Source organism: Eretmochelys imbricata, chromosome 3 (genome assembly GCF_965152235.1).
Source record: "Eretmochelys imbricata isolate rEreImb1 chromosome 3, rEreImb1.hap1, whole genome shotgun sequence".
NCBI classification, from domain to species: Eukaryota; Metazoa; Chordata; order Testudines; family Cheloniidae; genus Eretmochelys; species Eretmochelys imbricata.
In genome coordinates this window covers 141,189,574-141,213,354 of record NC_135574.1, presented here as the reverse complement: position 1 = coordinate 141,213,354, position 23,781 = coordinate 141,189,574, and the positions used below count along the sequence as shown (strand labels likewise).

Below are 23,781 nucleotides of genomic sequence, written 5' to 3'. Positions count from 1 at the left end.
TCCCCTCATGCCACATTCTCATGAAATGGGGTTTTTCATTCTGTGTCCTTAAGTCCTGGCACTCCAGTTGTGTTGCTCCTGGTCCTTTTCTATTTGGCACACGGTTTGGACAAAGAAGAGTTTGTATGTTTTACTAAGTCAAAGCCTGAACTTTCAGGGCAGGTGATTTCCCCCCCTTCTCTAAATGAATGCCTTGTTGAACACTTTGTTGATACAAGGCTGAGAGAGGCACAGAATACCATAAGGGACTAGTTTACATATAGCAATACACTGCTTTTTTTTTATTAATGCAATCCATCATTTAACTTATACATGCTTTTAAAAAAAATTAAAGGATAACACTGATATGTAACAGCCAGAAGTGAGATTTGTAAGCCTCATTTATGAAAAGGGATATCGCTGCTATGGTAAAAATAATTAATAGCTTTGTATTATACTCTAATAATACACTAGGGATCATTGCACTGTCAAACAAAAAAAGCAATAAGTCAGTGGGAAAAAGGGCAACAGATCATTGCATCACTGGGCAGCAGAGAAGACTGGGCAACTGAGAGGAGGCGAGCATGACTCCAGGGTGTGGAGACTAGACTGAGCAGCTGCACTAGGTGATTTTAGGTGTAGCTAGTCTGAAGCAGCTGTAAAAATGCTATTTCAGGCAGTTGACACAAAGCTATTGGATCATATTGGCACTCGGATAAAACTAGTGCTCATCTGTATGCCTGGTTCTATATGGTAGCTCTGAATCCAAATGCTTGTCTTTTTTCCCCATCTGTATTGGATATACATGCTGAATTATTTGAAAGTTTCAGATTTCAAGGACCTGATCCTCAGTTGGGGTAAATCAGCACGGATTTGTTCACCGCAATGGAGCTATGCTGATTTACACCACATGAGAATCTGGCCTAGTCCGTTTGATCATCCTGTGACGTTCCCCTCTGGTGTTATGTGGACCAGTGATCTGCTAGGTCACTCCAGTCCTTGACTCTGGGAACCAGCCTTACTCTGCTCTGCTGTGAGAACCCCCACTCCTGGGCTGTTCATTCACAGCCTCTGGCTGGTAAGCTGCTCCTTGGATTGTGCAACCGAATGACGCTAGCCAATATCTCCAGTCCCAGACACAACCCTAAGTACCTCCATCTTGCAGTGTCCAGTTATGCACACTGGACGCTGCAAGCTTACATGAGTTTGTCAATTTAATAAAGAAATTGATATGTACCAGGTTTGTTATCCCAAGGAGAGTCTCTGACACTCTTCAAACCAAACACACTGCTTCAGGTAGAATAAACAAACAGATTTATTAACTATAAAGAAAGATTGTAAGTGATGATAAGTCAAAGCATAACAAGTCAGATTTGGTCAAATGAAATAAAAGCAAAACGCATTCTAAGCTGATCTTAACACTTTGAATGCCCTTACAAACTTAAATACTTCTCACCACAGGCTGGCTGGTTGCTCTTCAGCCAGGCTCTCCCTTTTGATCAGTGCTTCAGTCGCTTGGTGGTGGTGTCTGTAGATGGAGGTGGAAGAGAAAGGAAGAGCATGGCAAATGTCTCTCCCTTTTATCATGTCCTTTCCTCCCTCTTGGCTTTGCCCCCCCTCCCCCCTCTTCAGAGTCAGATGAGCATTGCTGAGTCTCTCCAAACAAGGTTGAGCAATTCCCCTGGTGTGGCCTCATGCAGGTGAGTCATTGCATTGTAGCTCACTTGCTGGACAACAGCTATTGATGGGTTGTTTGACACCCCACCTGGGCATTGGTTACTTTCCTTGCTGTTGCCTTTGGGAAGCTAATATCTGGCTGATTCCCCAACTTACAGAATGCTTTAGTGACCACCACACAACACAATTCTCATAATTTCATATGCATTAATGATACACAGAAATGGATAGAGAAATGACTTTCAGCAGATCATAACCTTTCCCCGATACCTTACAAGGCATGCTTTATATGCAAGATCACGATAATATGAAAATGAGGAATATGGGGGTTACAGTATGCTCCCCCAAGTTACAGAATGTCACACATTCCCTTTTGTTACAGTTAACAAAAATATTTGTAACATTATAACACCAAACTTTTCCCCTCCCCCACTTCCTTAGAGTGGAGTAAGGTTAGTAGAGTTCATGGGGGAAGTTAGATGTGAATGAAGACAATAATTTGGTAGACAAGGAGAGAAAAGGTGTTCAAAGAGTAAGAGGGAGCAAGGAAGAAGGCATGGAAAATGAGAATGAGAGGATGCAAAAGTAGCTTTAAGGAGGGTGGCATGGGTGGACCATGCTCCTGACGGAGGAGGAGGACATGAGAGGGGAGGTGTAGGGGCAACGTTCTGCAGTAGCTTGCAAGTGAGAATGAGAAGTGTTAATGTGATCCAGAAAGCTAGAGGAAGCCAGTGGAGGGATATGAAGGATGGAGCAAAATGCCACAGTCATTTGCTGAATCCTGCTGCAAATTAGATTACAAACCTTTCGGATTGGGACCATTTCTGCTTGAGTGGGTCTGTACAGCACCAAGCACAATGTAACCCCATTCTGGGCTGGAGATTTTTGGGGGGCTATCACAGTGTTAATGACTTCAGAGGAGTAAGAGAAGATGATTTTGGCAGTGGCATTTTGTACAGATTGGAAAGGGGAATGCTAAAAAGCAGGAAGACTAGATCAGAGGCAGCTGCAGTAGTGATGCATAGGCAAAGTTCTGTGGTGGGAATGGAAAGGAAAGGAAAGGAGAGGTTTGGATTAAGCCCCTATACATACACATTATGCATGTGATTACTGCTTTTATTATTACAGACAATCCTCATTGTGAATTTAGGGCTCTGCCTGGTTTACATGTAATCTTGGTATCAGAGACCTAATGGTCACATGTGAACAAATCTTGAGACAACAAGCTGACTGTGTAGAAACAAGTGCTATTGTTTACAGCAGGGGCACAGCTATTGCATTCAGCTTTGCAGTGCTCTCGTACTGTGGGCTGGCAGCTTTAGAAAGAGAGGCCTCTAGGTCTGGGCTTTGTAAGCAATTTGCCACACTTGTCATTCTCGGTGTATAAAAGCCTTTCCCTGCAGAGATTGTTCTAACAAAATTATTCACTGCAAAGGCCAGCAGTATGCTCATCTTGTCTCAATCAAGGCAACATAAAGAGGAAAGCCAGCCATGCATGGCTATCATTTGGACGATCAGCCTTTTTGACTGCAGACACTATTCTGAAAGGCTGGTTCTTAGAAGCACCTAATTTCTCACTTGGAAATAATTTTTCTTTGTCTGTCAAAGGCATATGGGGATGGATGTCCTACAAGAATAGTATCCAATGGGTGACAGCAGAATCAATGTAAATACACTCTTGGGTCTTTTGAAATATGGGTTAATTGACCAAAAAGACATAAAAAAGACCACAAAAAAACCGAAAAAGCAAACCAAAAACTCAAAAGCATAGCCAATTAATTAGTGAATCGACACTGCTGTTGTCAGTCTCCTTTGCTTACTCAACTTGCCCTCTGCATCTCATCAGCTCTATCCATTAAAATTAAAATTAAAAAGAGAAAAAGCACATGGCCAAAACAAAATTAATCATTCTTCGTGAGGAACTCGTGACACATTCTTTTAGTCCTGAATTATCTATTTTATATTTGAGTTATACTACTATCAAAAGACTTTTTGAATGTATATCTGCATGGATATCTTCTTAAAAAAAACCCTCAAGCAAAGGAAAAAGCTTTTCTATCAATGGTTTACAGATAATGTGCTTTAGTATACAAAGGTCTGATGAGCAATAATGGGAAACAGAACAATTTACTCAGCAATTTGAGATAATGGCTCTCTTACCACCTTGGACAGTTTGTGTCAAGGCAAGCCCTGCAGCCAAGCAAAGTTTTGGAATTTACAGTTTATCACTTCTCACCTCCCTTCATTCCCCTAGAAAGGTTACTTTTACCTATAACTTATTTTAGATTTATTCTAACTAAATGTGTAAATGGGTCAAATATGGATTGTGAGGACAAAGCATTACCTGTACAGAGGTAGGATTAAGATTTATTTTTTTTAAATATCCAAATTGAACAAATAGTTCATTACTTCCCCCTTTCCCCCCCACATTTGTCTTCTCTCTCTAAAATGTGTGTGAATAAGTTAGGCAACTTAACACCAAAAAACAAAGCTCTAGACCATTTTTCTATTATGCAGCTACAGCAGCCTGTACTTTTATATGGATATTTTGTCTGAAAGTTCACCTATATATTAGCAAACTAAAATCTCAGCTAATCTGAACATATACTTGCCCAATCCTCCTCATCCTTCCTTCTTCATCTTCCCTATATTCTTGGACTTGCTGTGATCTCTAGCAGCTGCTTGGTTTGTGTAAACTCAAAGGCACTGCTGCATGACAGAGACGGTTTTGTTTTACTTTTTCACGGGAAGGCTGGTATTTCGGTTGAAGGCATGAGTGCTGCAGGACAGCAGACCCAATGTATAGGAATTAGGAGGTTTCTTTGTTTATTTTATGAAGTGAATTTAATACTTAGGAAAGATGCCATGTTGACAGTCTTGAAGGCCAAAGTCTCTCTTTATAAACAGACATGGTACAACATAAGCAATAGCCATGGCAGCTTCCCCACCCATCTATCTCAGCACTGTTGGTTAGAACCATTTCCAGGACCAAAAGGATTGTTCAGTGTCCATAACTGTTTAAATCTTGGGCTCTCTACTGAGACAGCCAGCTGAAGTGCTGTTTTCTCTGATATAGACACCTATTCACCAGGAGACCACCAACAGCATTCCCCCTCAACTTCCCTAAGGGCTTGTCTATGCTGGCACTTTACAGTGCTGCAACTTTCTTACAGTTCTCCCCTTAGTTTCCTAGGAAAGTGCCTTTCCATTTTGTTTCAGGCTTTCACTCTCAATCAGGGTATAGCCTATTTCAAATAAAATGTGCTCCAAGGCCCCCACAGAAAAGCTGTTACTTCTCAGCATAACGCCTCCTTGAGCTCCCCAGGAACACAACTGCTGCACCATCCCTTCAGAGGATAGAATGTGAGCGCCTCTAATCAACAGGCTGTCCCACTGGTTGATTTAGAGCAGAGGATGGGTCAAAGCCTCACCTCCTCCTGCCCATTTTGGGGTGACTTACATTGCTAACCTCATATAGTCCTTGCTCTCCAGTTAGAGCAAATACTGCAGTTGTGTCTGGCATCTCCTTATAAAAGGGCACTAAAAGGGTGAGGTTTCCTACACCACCCACCTTTGACAAGCCATGCAAGAGCTGGGCCTAATTTCTCCCCTCCATTTTTAAATTTCCATTAGTAGAAACAGATTTTGTGGGTGAAACATTACATTTTATTTTAACGTTTTCTTCAGCTCAAGATAAACAAATTTTTGTTCATATCAGCAGAACTCAAGATGCCTACTTAATCATTTTATAGACACTTATCCTTTTCAAATGTTTGCTTTGAAATCTAGCCTTAAAGAATGATGAACAAATATCCTATTCAACCTCAGGCAGATCTACATTGTTTAGTACATTTCCTATTAAAACAATACTTATTATCAGGTGTGAAGGACTATTCTCAAGAAGCTATCAAGAGCCATTACGGATACTTAACTATCCCCAGTTTAATTTTCTGATAAGAGGGACTTCCAACAACTATTACAAATTTAGTTTGGATAACTGGATTACCGGAGTTTTGTTATATCTATGTTGTTGTTGGGTTATTTGATCTTGGAATAATGGATAGATCTGTTCACTTATTCAGTGTATTGATGATTGTCAAGGGAGCCAGTGAATTCTGCATGGGTGCTCCTCAATCAAACAGTAATATAAATCTAACAATTTTTTAATTAAAAACAGGTTGCTCATGAGAGGCTGAATTAAAAAAGACAAAAATGAAACTTGAAACAAAAGGAAAGGTGGTCTTTGTCCAGGATCAGATAGTTAGGGCCCATTCACCAGCAAAACCAAGTCTCATCCATCCACACTTCTATATTTAATAGGATTACCGTAGAAGTGTGCTAGTTCAATACGAGTGATTATGGAACATAACCAAAACTCAGCTGAGGCGGAAATGCTTGCTATGAAAGCTACTGTATTTCAGATGGAGTCAACTCGTATGACTTTTCCAAAAAAGCAAGAAATAATCATATGGGATGGGCATCCGCCTTATTCTCTTCAGCAGGGTAGTCTGCCCAGACAGTATCGGGGAAAGCTCTGAGAAAATATTAGTTACTTGCCTTTGGAACACTCTTTACAGATCTGCATGCTTCCCTAACTTGATCGCCACAGTCTAGCCCTGTGAAACAAAGGATGCTGACTGTACCTTAAAACAGAGACTGTCTGATTAATCATTGGTTTATTGTTATCACTCTATTTGTGTGTATGTGGGGGCAGGGACATCCCTTTTAAAAGTGAAGATTAACATATACCTTTTGATTCTAATTTTAATAGCTGCATCTCCATCTCCCACCCTTCCCGATGTAAGGAAAAAGAAAGCCAGCCACTGACATACAGGTGAATCACACTGGAAATAAAAAAAGGGCCTTTGAAGTCAGAGCACTGTCCCTAAAGACACAAAACTCAGTTGGGAACAGACAAGGCCATATTAACCACCATGTTTGCAAAACCTGGCCTAGAACATGGCATTTGTAGACAGATTGGTAGGCAAACAAGTAGAGGAGCAGCAGGTGAACCAGGCAGATGAAGGGCACTGAGACACAACAGGATGGGAAACGTTAGCACTGGTGGGTAAGTGAAAAAAAATTGCAAATATTTTTGTAAATAAAGACACCACCTTTAATTTGATAGGATTTGTGGGGTCATATCTCGTTTTCATGGGTATTCGCAAGGTTAACAGGGACATATGAAAATGCTTGTGAATCCTCAAGGTTTCACACATTTGTATCCATTCCCCCACTCAGAATGCTTAAGTCATCCAATCACAGAGCAGAAACAATGCTACATGAGTAGGGAGACCAGGCACATGGCAGGAATGGTGAATAGCGACTGGCCTGAGTGAACACTTTTTGAACCACTCAGTCTGAACATTTGATAAATATTTACAAGCCACAAAGGCACGTGCGCGCACACACACACACACACACACACACACACACACACACACACACACAATCAGAATCAGCTGGCAAATTATTTGCCAACCAAAAAGAGGAGCTTAAATGGTAATGATTATTAACTGTAAATGAAGAGTTTGGCCAGCTCTAGCTGGCATGTGTTCAGCAGCTTCAGCTGTAGCAGTTGGCTTAGGGGAGGAGATACAGCTGCATGCCAGCTGCCAAATGAGGCAAACGGGTGGGAAGTGTTAGGCTTCTGAGGAATAGGCAAGAAGCAGAGGGGAGGCTGGTGGATCCACCAGCTGTCCTCCCACCCCATCCCCTGCATCAAGGGAACCACATAGCATAGAGGCTTCTTCAGCCGTAAGGTTGAATTGGCTTTAAGCTGGCAAACCAGCTCTGCAGTTGCTCTGCGGCCTGCCATGGGAAAATTCCAAGCCCTCAGCCACAGAGAATTTCCAGTGCACAGCTTGGCTGCTCAGTCTAGTGTGTGCTTTGTCATTCCCCGCATTCTACCTCCCACTACTCTAACTGAAGATATTAATATTTAAGTAACAGCTTTCTCCACTCCACCCTTTTAACCTGCTGAATCATTGATACCGACCTTACTCCTTATAGCACAATAGGGTATTTCTGAGGCAATGGACTATTTTGTACAAAAAATAAAGTCCTTCAGTAATAATAGAGCACAGAGAAGCCCTTGACTGCTAAATCACGTTAAAGCAGGCTGACAAATGATTTACAAACTGAGACATGGTGCACCCATCTTGCTAGTTTTGCAAATGCTGTCACTTTTCAGCAACAGGGTGGGAGTAATGGGCGCACTACAGCCTTTGTTTGTTTGTTTGTTTTTAAAGCTTTGGCTGCTTTTCTGACTCAGGCATTCAAACAAACAGGCTTCACTCTGAGTGGGCCTGTGTTGCTAGGACAGAACTGTGTGACACGGCTGGACACTTCACTAACTCAGTTACCTATTTCACCGAGAGCTGAATTTTAGAGTGTCCTCAAAATTACTTAGCAAATAAGGGGCCCAATCAACGAGAACTCAGCCCACACGTTGAAGTAAATATGCTCTTGGTGTCTTGCAGCGGTGGCAAAAAGAGTGGCTCAGCTCTGTTTTGAAGTTATTATTCATTCTTTTACTGCTGTTCAAATCTCCCCTGTGGTTGCCCAGAAATTAGTTAACTCCCTCCCAGGTCTCCATAGGTCAGTTCATGGATAAAGAGGTCTGGATGGTTGCAGGTAAGAGTCAGGGGAAAAGAATGGTAACCAGAAATTTAGGAGATGGATGCTGCATGAAGGGTCCCATTTCTAAGACCCAACCATTGTGTCACCAGGGACCAAGGGACATTCAGAGTGGGAAACTCTTTCTTGAGAGTGGTGACTAGCCACTCTGCTGGAATGTTATTTGTATTTAAATTTAGCTTGGGGCTTGAACAGGTGAGATTTCCAGTATAACATGTAGAGCTTTCTACTGCAGGCTGGGAGTTGGAGGAGCACAAAGTGTACGGTGGAGTGGAGAGGGGGAGGGATAATGTTCAGAGTGTTATTCATATTCAAAATACTATTGGCGCCTATGGAAGGAGATAGACCAGCTAAAAATTGGCCCCAAATCATAAACAAATCTGACTATTAAGTGCCACGTAAAGCCCTAGTAGTCATGCTCACAGAGATAAGCTGAATAATAAGAAAATAATAAAAGCAAAGAGGCCAAGGCTTATTTCTCCCTATATTTCCTGCATTGCAGTGCATCGTTTAAAGCAATTTCTGGTCGCCTCTACCTCAAGAATTCTGCTTATCAGCTCATCCAGTTATTTTTAATTTGTACTTCTTTTATTAACTGCTGCATTAATAATATAAACCGATAAGGTAGGAAATAGCTTGGTGGTGTTCTCTTGCAGCAATGCCTTACACTGCATAATAGTCTTCATGATAAATAGCTCCCTCCAATCTGAAAAGATTCATGGATTCCCACTGCACACAGAATACGAGTCTCTTGGGGAGTTCCGTTTCCTCATTTGTGTTGCTATTCAGTCTCCCCAAAGAAGCATGGGCCTCCTTATGTTTATCACATCTGCACATGCTGTTATCAATCAGTGTGCATGCCTTCACCTTCTGTGTGGCCAGACAGCACACATCTTCAGCACCTCTGTCAGATCTCTTGCCAGCACATACCTTACCACTGCTCCTGATAGCTGACAGCAATTTAAAAGGCAAAATCCAGTGGTTTAAGTTATTTTCCTGGACGGTGAAGGCTTTTTAAGTCAGGCAGCTGCTGGAATCTGGATTAAGGTGCTGGGGCCAATCTAGTCAAGAGCATATTTCTATTTCTAATTGACTGTGTTCAGATAAACCTTCAAGGATACAGAAGGGTGGGAAGAAGAAAAGACTTGAAAGAAAGATAGTTAATCCTACACTTGTATACAACAATTTAAAATACACGTCATATTTCCTGTGGGAGAAGAGGGGAGGAGGGAAAGGACTGACAGATATGTTTTTCTACCTCTCTGTATCTATCATGGAAGTATCTGCAGTAATAAAGGCTAATTTACAGCACAAAGGTACACACAATCCATTTCTTGCTAATATTCTGACATAGAGCACTTTCAGACAATAGCTTTTCCTAAATAAAATGAAAAAGAGAGTTTTATAAATTGAAGAAATTTATGGAAGGTTCCTGCAGAATGTAACACAGATGAAGCCATGAATTTTATAGAAATGCAATAAAGGGCTCTATATAAATTAATTTGAAAACCTATGGAATTTAATAGCATTTTCTATCAATTGTGTCAGTGTTATGAACCACCCTACAGAGGGAATAAAATTTCCTGTTACATATGGGATGGTTAAACCAAAGTACAGAAAGGACATAATTCTGAATTAAATTCCATAATAGTTTTCTATTAATATATTATTGGCAGGTGTTGTCTTTCTTTTACAAAATATATGGTGCATATACTAGTTATACACACCAGTAATTACTTTGTAACAAGATCTATATATAATATATGTAGACTATGAAACAAGCACTATTGCTTAAAATTTTATCTTCTCAACTGACATACTCAACCAGCATGCCACTGGCCATCTCTGTGCTGTGTGTGTATCATGCTCCATTCCCTAGAGTAGAAGTTTTGAGGGCCACAGACTTTAAAAATGGATTAACTTGCCACCTGTTTTTATATAAAGAATTAATCTCATGACTGATCATGCTGATGATTGCAAACTTTGTTTTCACCTTTACCACATACAAAATGTGGAAAATACATTTTCATAAGTTATAGTTTTTAGACAGCAGGAATGTGAACTTTGAAAGGATGCTTATTGTAGCTTACAATTTGTATTTTAGTGTCTAAAAGTGTATTTTAACTGAGACCGTATTAATGACAATATAGAAGGACCTATTTGAATACACAGAATGAATCATTTAGGATTGATTAAACAGTGATCCAAATGCTGTTTCATTTTATTATCCCACATCCTGCATTATATCCCACCATCAGTTTCTAAGCAGAAGTCCCTAATGAAATCAATTCAGAGTTCTGCCTAACAGAGACACAATATATCTGTAGTGTTGTTGTAGATGTGTTGGTCCCAGGATATTGGAGAAACAAGGTGGGTGAGGTAATGTTTCTTTTATTGGACCAACTTCAGTTGGTGAGAGAGACGAGCTTTTGAGCTTACATAGTGCTTTTCTTCAGGTCTGGAGAAAATGTTACAATATGAGCACCTAAGGTCCACAGAAAGCCTTAGGTGCCCATATGCTCTGATTTTTGTGGAGTACTGTGGCATCTTGACTAATTTCCAGAATGGTCAGCCATGCATGGCAGGGGGCACTGCTTGGACCTCTCCTACACCTGAGATCAGATCAAAAATGTGCATTCGCACACCTTCCCCCTCTGTTCACATATGACCAAATACTCAGCCATACAATGCAAAGCCAGCAAGGTCATTTTTACCAAGTCCCAAAGATTTGGTACCCGCAAGTCTGGCCATCTCTTCACTAGATGGAGGCAACCCCAATGGTTTACAGGTTAGTTATTACCAAATTGAACCAAGGATTGTGGATGACTTCATGGTGTTCGCTAGCCAGCCAAGCTGGGGATGGGGCCTGACATGCTCAGAATCCGGAGGGAGGGCTCTGCAAGGATCTTGCTTTTATGCCTCCTGATGGATGGTCCTGGAGTAATGTTACTCCCAGAATATAAGCAAGCCTGTTCTCTTAGCCACTGAGTAACTGTAGTTGTGGTGGCTGTTCCTGAGGCACCAGGGAGTGGGGAAGGAAGGAAGCAGATGAAGTTCCGGAGCATGGAGAGAAAGGATGTCTCAGAGGAATTGTGAAGGAACCGGTGAATGCCGAAGACAGAAGTTGTCAAGCTGTGCTCTGTTGGAATCACAAATGGGAGGGGAAATGGGTTCACAGAGGAGAGTAAATGGGAGGGATGGTGTCCACAAGGCACTCACATTATTAAAATCTAAGATCTTCCCCAGCTAGACTGACTGTTTAATCAATGCTGTGTTAGAGGCACAAGGTAAAGCCCAGGCCTTTAAAGAAAAAGAAAAGCAGAGCGACCTTCGGGGCTTAATCAATAAGCTCATTGGATCATTAGTCAGTATTGTTAGAGCAGTGCTGTACTGAAGCCTCCAACAGCTTTACCATCTTGTCAGTTCCACTGAACATTGCGCATGGACACATGCAGAGAGGAGTCAAACACACAGGGAAAGGGCTGGGAGGAAGAAATGGGCTTTTGGAATTTAAGAAAAAAATATCCATATTAAATACTGTGGGCTTAAGCATAGAATCATAGAATATCAATGTTGGAAGGGACCTCAGGAGGTCATCTAGTCCAACCCCCTGCTCAAAGCAGGACCAATCCCCAATTTTTGCCTCAGATCCCTAAATGGCCCCCTCAAGGATTGAACTCACCTGGGTTTAGCAGGCCAATGCTCAAACCACTGACCTATCCCTCCCCCCCAGCACTTACTATACTATTGCCCCCTGAACTAATAAGATCTTAAAAAACAAACCAACCAGCCTACCTAAGTTCCTAGGTTTGGGGAAGTATTCAGCATCTAAATTTCTTACTAGCATTGCACTAGAATCATTGTTGTAATTTTCAGATTCTTTGATCTTGACTTTCCTGATTTGTATTAACCTTCTCTACAGGGATTTAAACATGAGCAAAAAGGGGGGAAAGAGTTTTAAACTGCACTTTGGAAAGCTCCAGAAGTGAAGTGGAAGGGATTAACTAGGTCTACTAGAATGCCACAAAATATTATTATATAGAGAGTACAATTTTGATCTAAGTATCAGAAGTAGTAAAAATAAAAGGTCCAAAGGTCCAAAGAAATCAAACTGTTAAGAAGGATGAATTTTTATAATCTAAAAGAATTGTAATTTATATTTGTGTAAGAGATTTATAAAATATGGCTACTGTACTTTTGTCATAATTGAAGCAATATAATATGCCTTGTGTTTTTCAACCCTACAGAAAAGATCACTTAATATATTGACCGGTTGTTAAGGATTTCTAGAGCTTCTTTCATTAGATTCATTAGACTTCAGCAACCATATCAGCTGAGCTGTGTTGACTGAATCTCATGGATCACGGCAGGTGGTTGGCTAGTGATCTACAAAGCAATTATAGTTACTTTGCCCTTTAGTGACATCACACAAATACACTACCACAATGAAGTAGCCTACACTAATGAGCATAAAAACATATGTCCAGCACAAGGTCTAGGGCACTGTGTGGATAAGCCAATTAGAAGTGTGCAAAACTCAACTGTATCAGTTCACAGGTTTTTGTGTAAACCTTTTTTTAAATTGTACTCCAAAGCTAAAAGTGAAATTAAGCTAAAAACATGAAGTCAAATCATGTGAAACAATCAAGTTTCATGGTAGAAACTATGCTATAGAACCATGTTAAAGAATCACAGAAGAAACTGCTTTCTTCTATCACTGAACGGGGACCTTTGGTAGAATAAGGTAAACAGTTTTATTTCTAAAGCTAACCCCATCCTCTGTTTTACTGTAGAGCTTTGTCTAGAACCTCCCTCAGTCCATCTATGTTTCTATAAAGTCACCCATGACCACGGTATCTGAGTGCATTAAACTACTTCAGTGGGAAAAGAAACACCATTTCCTGTAGATTTTGAGGTACCAAAGGAAAACTCACAACTTACTAAACAGTGACCCACTGTCCATATTTTTCTTTAGATGAGTTCCCATTCAAATGAGACAGTGATGATCAGCACTGGTAGGTTTCCACTGAGCCACTAAAGAATACAAGATAGACAAAGACATGAAGAAATGCCACTCTGGGGGTTTGCATCAGGGTAAATCAGGAGTGACTCATCTATAGGATTACTCTGCAGCAAAACTGGTGTGAATAACATCAGAGTTGGACCCAAGATATCTACTGCCCACACTTTTTTTTGACAGAGTCAGCCATCATTTAATTTTGCTGAGATTAATCTAAAATGTGATTGTGACAGGAGGCGAGAGGTCAAAGGTCTCTTTATGTTGCTCTATTCAGCCTCTGTGCTGTTTAGATTTAAGGGGAAAATGAAATTCCTGCCACAGCAGTTTGTAAAAGATCTTTTCCACTTAGGGCAAAATTCTGCTCTCAGGTCAGCAGTGGGAACTGAGATCTGCCTTGCAGATTTGAAAGTAAAATTTCACCATTAAATTCTGATTCTAGTTGAGCACAGGAATTCCACTGAAGCAGATTTTCTTCCCAGAGATCCCAATCATACAATAACTACATTACCATTTCCAGGAGTTTAGCAACACTGGCCCAGTCACACAGCAATGCTGGCCGGTTGGCATAGGTTAGGAAAAATAACCTCTTCCTCACCTCTTTTTGGGGTGCCTTGCACTGCCTGCAGGGATTCCAGCAGAGAGCAGTTCCTGCACTTAGGAGACAGCAGGAACCATAACAACGGCAATCCCTTCAAATGGTGGGTGCACAAGTGAGTGGAGGTTTCTTGCACACACACACTCCCTCCCCTGCATAGCCAGGCGGGAGCCAGACACGTTCTGGCCCAGTGCTCCAGCACAGAACTGGGAGCGTGGCACTGGCACCATCAGGCTGGGCTTTAATTTAGTGCAAATTAACTGTACCTAGAAAATATGATTGGGAAGGCCGGTGAGTAACAGCTTATAGCAATTCTTCCAACTTCTCTTAATTTCATCTTTTGTCTTTTAATGCAGCTTGAAGTGAAGAAAATATTTAAAATCCTTCTGGTAGCGCGCACACAGAAGGAATCTGGCCAAAATGTACGAAAGCCTCAGCCAGATCCATTCAACGTGCTTGCTGGAGAAAATTTCAGTTATGAGCAACTAACTGGAGGGCAAAAGGCCACCTGGATTTCATTCCAAGTGGAACTAACTATTTAATTTATAGAACAATCATGTTGACAACAATGATGAACACACGTGTCCTTTAAACGCCTCATGGGGTATTTCTTCTTTTTTCCATTTCAGTAACCATGGCAACTTTGAAAAGAAACAGTTTTCACTCTTCTCCTCATAAATTGTGTTCAAGTGGTAATGGGTTTAGATCTCATTTGTCCTGTAACAGTTAACGTTCTTCTCTCTGTACTCCCAAGGATGAAGGTTTCCAAAGGAGAGACAAACCTTTCCCCTGCTTCACTTTAAAAAACTTCAAAATGGATGTCAATGAAGGGAGCTACTGTACATATTTCAGAAGTTGCATCTGGTTTTCTGCTGACCTTAATACAGGATTTTCATAAACGCCCACTCAATGCACACAGGGATGTTGCCAACAAATTCCTCACATCCACAAATCTGCTCGTCAAAATACAAACACTTCTACGCTAAGATTTTTTTGCCTGTGATTAAACCCACAAAACAAGACATATATTGGTTTTCTTCCTTTCAATCCAGCTTTCTGTCTTTGCTTTCCAATGAAGTGCTAAAGAGGAGTTAGGGAGTTAAAAGAGGTAGTGAAACAACTGTTGGAATCACTTTCTGACCAGGATTATTCAAATAATCTACGATCTGTACCTGTAGCTAATGTAAATACAAGCAAGTATTGTAACACCCGTGTTGTACAACATACACCAGTTATATTGTTCTGTGTGTCTGGGAAATGACTGGGACGACCACAGAGGCTTGAGGGAGTTGTGTGTCGAAATCCCACTGACTTTCAATAGGAGTCAGATGCCCAGCTCTTAGGGACCTATGAAAATCCAGCCTATATCTTTTCATGGGTGTTGGAAGGGAGTTGTCTTAGGGTCTGGTGAAATCTTGATATGGATTTCTGGTTTGAAGGTTGTGTTTGTTTGGAAGGCCAGTCTCTGCTGTTATGGAATATTCCATGAATTGTATGGCAAATTTTGGATTTTTTTTAACCAAATAATAGTGTTTTTAAATAACGTGAAGTACTTAGAGACTGGGACAGGCACCGAAGAAATCAAAAGCAATTAATAAATATATCTCTAATCACGGCACAGACAATAGAAAATGGACAGAATCAGGAGCAATCGCCACTTCAGCTACTAATCTACCTATCAGTGTTTGTCAGTCAGAACGTGGTTAGGCTTATGTATTACAAAGTGTATTCAGCTTCTCCTAATGTGCTGAAATTCCCCCTTATGCAGAGCATCCACATTAGAGTCATGCATCTCTTAAATCTCATTTAATTCCTATGGCAGCCATCTGTCCGGGGCTGAATTTCACTCACAGTGCATTACTATTTTATTTTCGGCTTTAAAAAACAATCCTTTTATCACAATACAGTATATGAGCAAACAACCATTTGGTCTCTGCCCTTGACACAAATGTCATCTTTCAGTAGCAGAATTTTATAAGGATACTTGCAGAAAAACAACAGAAACCACATCAGGCCATGAAAAACCAAGTGCCGCATGCAAGCAGTACATTTGCTAGGGCTGGTTGAAAATTTTCCATTGAAACTGTTTTTCAATGGAAAATTGGATTTTTGACAAAATGAAATTTCTCACTAAAAGTGTCTGCTCTTCAGAAAATTTCAAGTTTGCATTGAAAATCTGGAAACTGAAAATTTTCAGGTTTTGGCCAAAAACCAAAAACATTTTATTTTTATTTTTTAAACAAAAAATTGAAGTGTTCCGTGGGGAGGAGGAAATATTTTTCCAACTAGCTCTAACATTTACCACAATATTCTAATGCTGAGTGAAATCCTGGTATTGTTCATCAGTTGTACAGAGAGCACCTTTCTGCTCCTCTGCTCAGTTCTCTGACTGAAAAAGGCTAACCTACAATATATACTGCCGAGATAAAAGTACAAAAGAATTTAAAGATGTCCTGTGCAAACAGTGAGTACAACTACACTCCATACGTATGTCTAAATCCAACCAAACTAATCTGCCACCCAGATGTGAACAAGAGTACAGAATATGACCATGACTCAGAGATGGGGGCAAAGGAGAAGCAAGTGTAGTGGCTCCATCTGTTGCATGCTATGGAAGAGGATTATCATTCATGCCCAAAAGACAACTCAATCTATTTCTGTAAAACTGTGGGGATCCCACACAAACATCTGGTTACTAGCCAGCTACTGTCACTAGTACATGGAAGCTGAAGCACCTGTGGGCTAGATATTGATGGATGTGTGTGTGTTCCACTGCTAATTTATTTGCAGTACAGGCCATGTATCTCTTTCTTTAATTAGAATTTGTTGGAAATGAATCCAACAGAGGAGGGCCACAGAACAATCAAGACATCTATTTTTCCTTTGCACAGCTTCCTGATTATGGGTCTTATTCTTCACTGCTTTGCTCCAGTTTGACTCTGGTGAGATTCTACTGAAATCAGTGGAAGTACACCCGTCAAAACAGGAGTAAATCAGTGCTGAAAGAGGCCCTTCCTCCTCCTCTGGGGTTGAGTGTTAACAAGAAGACAATGCTTGTTCCAAATTCCAGTCAGTTACAGTATGTTTTATGGGACGGTCTTGGGTGCGAGAAGTTGTTAAACACCTGACCCTGACTTCACTTTTTAAGTCTAATACATCAGTCAATCTATATTCTTATTCTATACCTACCACCTTTGTATCTGAGCTGGTAAGTAACGTTAATACCTCTGAATATTTTGCTGATGGCTAAAACCTGGCTTGTATCACAATTAAATATCAAATAGCCAGATATTTCAGTCTTCACTCACAATTAATCAGACCTTTGCTATACTGGTCATGTTTTGATAGCCTCCTATTATTCCAGAACAGATTAGCCACAATCCCAACCAACAAAGTAAAGTCTTGAATTTCCTAAACCTAACTCCACATCCTTCACTTTAATCTACACTTTAACTTCCATTTAAATGCAAATATTTGAAAGGAAATGTGGGGGAAATTAACAGAGCTTCTTGAACAGCCATATAGGAAATATTTATCTTTGAAGCAGGGCACTGCCAAACAATAAGTATGTAAATAATAATTAATGTCTCAGTGATCCAATAGGTTGAAAATTTCCATCACTAGATCTGAGGTCTCCACAGTCTGACTGGCAAACTACATTCTCCATCTGCAATTATCAATTTATTATGCCTCACACCTATCCCTGACATATTAAAATGCAAATTATGCTACAGAGGAAAATTGATGGGAACAATTTTGATGAACGTATATGAATTGTAGGTGATAATTATAAGGTGACTCATAGGAGAAACAGAAGAGGACAGAAATGGAAATGCAGGCTAGACAGCTTTTGGTACAGAAATATTTCAGAATTAACTATTTTCACTTGTTTTGATTCTATGAATTAAATCTAATTTGTGACAACTACTTTCTTTGAAGAAGCACACATTAAATATTTTAAAAGCCCTCATTTATGACTCTTTGTACAGCTTCTTTCCTAAATATATCAGTTACTACTAGATGACAAAAAATTCATTTAGAAAGAAATATTCTCTTGTGTACCTTGGATGGGGCACACCCTCATCCCAATCAGGAGAAGGCTAACAAGCAGCACAACTGCAGAGCCTGCTCCACTTGGGAGGAAGCAATCTTAAAAGGGAGAACTTGTTACTGGAATGGGTGGAAACCAGGAGGAAAGCTACTGTGCCTCAGAGTTAGTGGATTCTTACAACAGGGTTGCTGGGAGGAAGACAGCATGTAAACCTCCGCCTCCCACAAGGACTCACCAGGCCAGGTACAAGCCCATCACTGAAGACAGGGATAGAAGATATGGCTAAATCCTGGGTGAGGGTTTAGCCATACCTTACCACCATAAATAAGCTAGACCTCTATAGATTCTCTAAAAGGAAAACCCAGAGCCTGAACATTCCCCAGGTTCCCCCATACCTGTGTACTTAAAAGACTGGAGTAAGGTTCCCAAAGGGGACAGGTTTTGGAAGGGAAAGAGACTCTGAAAAGCCACCACCTATCACAGTATCATAAAATGAAGATTAGAATCCAAATGATCCTGGGTGTTATTCCATTTATTACAGTGGAGAGAGTAGAGTTACACTTGGAGAAAATGAGGCTGTACGTGAGAGTTAGGTGGGATAGTAGAGTGGATGAATACAATGCCCTTCTACTCCCACAGACTTAGGGCTTGTCGGCACTACCCGCCGGATCAGCGGGCAGCGATCGATCCAGTGGGGGTTGACCGCTGAGCGCTCTCCAGTCGACTCCGGTACTCCACCAGAACGAGAAGCGCAAGCGTAGTCAACGAGAGAACATCAGCTGTCGACTTACCGCAGCGAAGACACCGCGGTAAGTAGATCTAAGTACATCGACTTCAGCTACGCTATTCACTATTAGATCGACCTGGCGCAGTAATGTAGACAAGCCCTCAGTTCCTTACTTGGGTTCCAAATGTAAATGGTTTTGGTAGACAGGCTAATCTTGGCTCTGTTTGTGGATATAAAAAAACTACCACACAACTGGAACTCCATGCTCAGTGGAGGCCCAGAGATAGAATAGCAGGAATGTAGCAGGTCAGAACTGAAGCATATTGGCAGAGCTGTATGTGTATATTTGCATAGCCCTTTCCATATTATGGAAAGAAACCTGATGCCCTTACTCAGGAAAAAAATCCCATTAAAGGCAACAAGAGGTTTGTCTGAATAAAGACTGAACGATTAGGCCCAATGCTACTTTTGGTTCCTTGCCTCCATGAGCACATCCCTCACTATTCGTAAATGCAAACTTTATTCATCTTGATTCTGGAAACATAAGAGCCCTGGGAGGACATAGAAAACTTTGCAGTGGAAATCATTTAAAGATTACATTACTCAAAACAGGACTGTTCAAATCTTGTACCTGGTTGTCATACTAAATGCTTGGAACAACTAATAGTTAGGGCCCAATCCTGCAGCTCCCACTGAAGTAATGGTACCAGTATCAGGCCCACACAGTACTTCTCATCCAAACCAGGAGGGAAAAAAAAATCCCGTGAGCCCTCTAAGATGATAAGCCATCCATGAAAATAATGGATGTGGTTCTGTGAAAAATCATGTCATTGCCTGACTCTTTCCTTTAGTGCCCAAGGGCAGCAATGGAAACAGTGAGGCACATTCTGTGTACAGTATGTCCAGATTGAACATTACCATTTCTCTGCTAAAAAGGAAAGAGGTTTTCAGCAAATTCAGTGTCTTCACTTAGCACCTGATGACTACAGAAAAGCATAATATACTAAAAACCTGTATAAGAGACTATCTTTATTAAGGTTTCAGAGTAGCAGCCATGTTAGTCTGTATCCGCAAAAAGAAAAGGAGGACTTGTGGCACCTTAGAGACTAACTCCTGTCTTGAGCAACTGTCCCAAAGTATTCCCCAATGAAATGGGCCAGACTCACACCTAAGATGGCAGGGTATTTGTACAGGGGGTTAGAGAAGGGATTATCCCTCAGGTAAGGCAAGCAGCTATCTCGCCCTGGGGCTTCAACCATGGAAGGGTACCATAGATGACCCAACAGTGGAGGCTGGTTTGGAGAGAAGATATATCAATGTATCTTCAAGCTGGCCTAGTGCTGCCATCATGTACTTAAGGATCTGTAGCCAATCAGTATATTAAAGGGGTTTTGATTGGGGGAAGGGGGCAGAATCGATGGACAGAAGATAAGACTGAGCTGTAGCTGTCAATATAGAGACCAACCTACTGCAAGGCCCCAGGTGGAGTTGGGGTTGCAGACAACTCTTGTCATTTCACCGGCATTTCATTTACCACAGCAAGGAGTTTGAAACCTGTGTTATGCCAACAGGATTGAGTCTGGTTCATTGAGCACAAATTTGCTTCAGCTTTATTAGAAGGTCACCTGCATTAAGCAACCAATTTGTCAGACTTGTGAGTGGATACTGAAGACAAGTTTCAGGGTATGGCAAACAAAAAAAAAAAAAACACAACAGGCCTAGTACTCTATTAATGTTTTGCATAGGATATTTTTCTCCTCTCAAAGAAAAACAATTATTTTAGAGATAGTGTGATGCCTACCTTGCCCAACCCTGGGGTGTCTTTCACTTTGTTGACTGCCCTCAGCAAACATGGTGGTGCGGGGGGTGGGGAAGTCTGAAGGATACTGCTGAAGTTGGTAGAGAAGAGAGGAGATTCAGACACAGATGATGTAGATGGCCTATGTTTCTTCTTTTTGGATGATAGATTCAACTTTTGAGCAGCCCTGTGGGGAAAAAAAATTAAGTAAAATAAAAACTCTACTCAAAACAATAAGTTATAACTAATGTATTCACAGCTTCTCGTTTATAGAGAATCCCCAATTTTGACCTTATTGACTCCAAAAGTAATTCAGATCCAGACATGCCAAACCTGCAAAAAAAAACCTGCAGAAATTGGGCTTGTTTTTGGCTTAACTGATTTGTGAGTTGCTTGTTAGAGGCTAGTTTTTGGCTTATAGCTTGTTGCAGCTTGTTGCTTCTTTTTTTTTTTTGATCGGCTCCCGGCAAGCAAGGGCAAGGCGGGGAAGAGAGTCTGGGTGCACAGTAGGCCCAGCACAGTCCCAGACTGCACGCCGGGGGGATCTAGTCACATAGAGTGTTGGGGTTCTTAGGGATTGTGTTGTTCTGGCCTTGTTTTGAAATGGGATTAGCTTGATTTTTGACTTATTGTGAAAGTCAGGGTGCTTATTTACCGCATGAAAGTTGGCAACTGTTCAGATCTCTTTTACACCAATTTTTCACTGGTATAATTCCACAGATTTCAGTGAAGTTATCCCTGATTCACAGCAGCATGCAATAAGGTAGGATCAAAATCAGGCCCCTTTCTCTATACTATCCTCCAATTTAGTCTGCAGGAAATCTCCAGAATCTATAATTAAGCTAATGAGCGTACAGCAATTTACGTTATAAAATTAAGTCCAATCAGTGGAACATTCTGCTATTTCTGTTCACAAAGAATTGTTTGTCACCCATAAGCCTTTGGTTAAAGAATTAATAGTTGTGGAATGGTTGGATGTAAGCACCCACTATTATGTTAGTTATTAGTAAATATTTAGGTGAATTAACTGACATGTAAGAAGCCTTCCACAAGCTATTTTAAAAATTCTACCACCTCATAAAAAATAACCAGTCTAATATCTGAACATGTGGTGACCAAAAGTTATGCTATTTGCAAGGAGGTGGAGAGAAGCACACAAGCTACAGTTGTACTAACAATTTAGTAAGTTTAATTTTGACTTTGTTTTAGCAACATAACTTTAGACAAGAATGGTGCTTTTTTGTCCAGACTTTGACTCAAAAAGCTAGGCTTTCCTACATTAGCATGATAGATTCTTACTCTATTTCAATTAAAAAAATATTTGGTCACATTTTCTTATTTGAGCAGATTTCTAACTCTGAGAAAAGATTCAGCAATTAAACTTGATTGTTGTTGTTTTGCACACTCTCTCTCTCTCACACACACACTCCACATTGGTATCCCTACCTAGGCAACCAAATATAATGAGTATATTATAATATTGATGTTATTTTGCTCTGTGTCTCAGTTTCCCTAGTTGTTAAATGGGCACAATTATGGGGCAGACCCTTAGCTGGTGTACATTAGCACAGCTCCACATGATCTCTTCCAAAATACTCCAAGCTGAGATGCATGTATCATTCTGAACTCTAGGGGCCTGATTCTCAATTACACCAAGGTCCCTTGATGCTGCATGTTCTAGCAACAGAAAAGGGCCTTAAAGTAGATATGAATATAATTTATGCCCACTTAACTCCCCTTTACCTTTCCAGAGTATAAATGAGAATCAGAAATCTAAATTCTGTCTGGCTTTTTTGTTGGCCAAAGTTTCATAATTGTCAGATTCATACATACCAGCCAAATCTAAACCTCAGAAACTGATCAAATCAATTTACTCCAAAGAATACATACAATAAAACATGTTTATATATACATTCATCTCAGCTTTGAATATTTGTGTCCGCGTCAAGCAATTATTATTATCCCCATTTTACAGATGGGGAAATTGAGGCAGAGAGAGATCTTAAGGCCAGTGTTGCTGTCATTGATTTTGGTGCCTCATCCAAGATGGCAAAATCAGAAGCCACTTTTGAAAATTCTGGCCTAAGAGACAGCCAAGGACACTCAAGTCTGTGGCAGAGTTGCGGGAAGGGGTACCTAGGTCACCTGACTCCTGGTTCTGTGCCTTAACCACAAGAACCTTCTATTGTTCCAGCTCCTTGTCCATCCCGTTCCTCTAGTATCTGACTTTGATTTATCACCTAACCTTCCCTTTTATGATGATCTTCTTCTTCCTCAGAGAGAAGACAGAAAAAACAACCCTAAAAAGGTTGCCAAAAGAATTGCATCACATTTTGTTCTTTTGATACATCATAGTCTTGGCTTGAATTTCAGATGTGTTCGTGAGAGGATTGGTAACACTGGTCATTCTGAATTGTAGTTTCTAATGGGTCCCGGCCTAAATATGTTTACACCTTTATTTCAAGCAAAATTTTGTACTGCAAATAACTGTAGGGCTGGATAGAAATCTCGCTATGCTGAAAAATCCACTGCTGTGTGTATGTCTTTAGGCTCAGCAGTCTATTTGTAAAGACAGGCAATTGCTCTGTAAACCTCAGGCCAGATTACACCCTCAATTGCACCCATTCAACTGCATTAACTCATGCCTAGGGTAAAACTGTTCGTGAGCATATTTCCTCAGAAATGTGTTCTAAGTTGGTTCAGTCATTCTCTCTCTCTCATGCCACTTTATTCTTCCCCAACATTATGTTGTTCCCTTTTTCTATACTGATAGTATAATCTTCTTAAGCTCCTTCTTGAGCCAATGAAGTCCATAGCTGACATTTTTCTTTAAAGGGAAAAAACACTTGTAGGATAACCGGCCTTTCCAAACTTCAGAACTATATCCTGATTTGACAGTTATAACCTTTGGGATGGCATTCAAGAAAAACCCTAAATTCTTTTTTGACCTGCAAGTGGCAAAATGTATTTAAGAGCAAAGTACTACATCTCCCTGCCTTATGACCCCGCCCCCTGCCCCCCCAGGTTTTGACAGTTGATCAAGAAGGCAATAACTGGATACCTCCCAAGGCTTCTGAATAAAAAGATATTTTAAACATATTTGAACTGGCTTTAGGCTGCATGATGATGCTAGTTTGCATGATAGATTAGTTTATTTGAATGACTTTTGCATGATGGACCTAAAGTGGTCAATATGGCCAGCTATCAGTTGCTTTGGAAATAGAAAAGGAGTACTTGTGGCACCTTAGAGACTAACCAATTTATTTGAGCATGAGCTTTCGTGAGCTACAGCTCA

General features: G+C 40.6%; 1 protein-coding gene across 1 annotated transcript in view; it reads right to left on the bottom strand.

Moving 5' to 3' along the window:
* Positions 1-23,781, bottom strand: part of KIF26B (kinesin family member 26B) — a 411,118-nt gene that overhangs the window by 122,358 nt on the left and 264,979 nt on the right. The window contains exon 5 of the mRNA XM_077811877.1: positions 20,490-20,673. Coding sequence (XP_077668003.1) covers positions 20,490-20,673 — 184 coding nt within the window. The remainder of the gene's footprint in view (positions 1-20,489; positions 20,674-23,781) is intronic.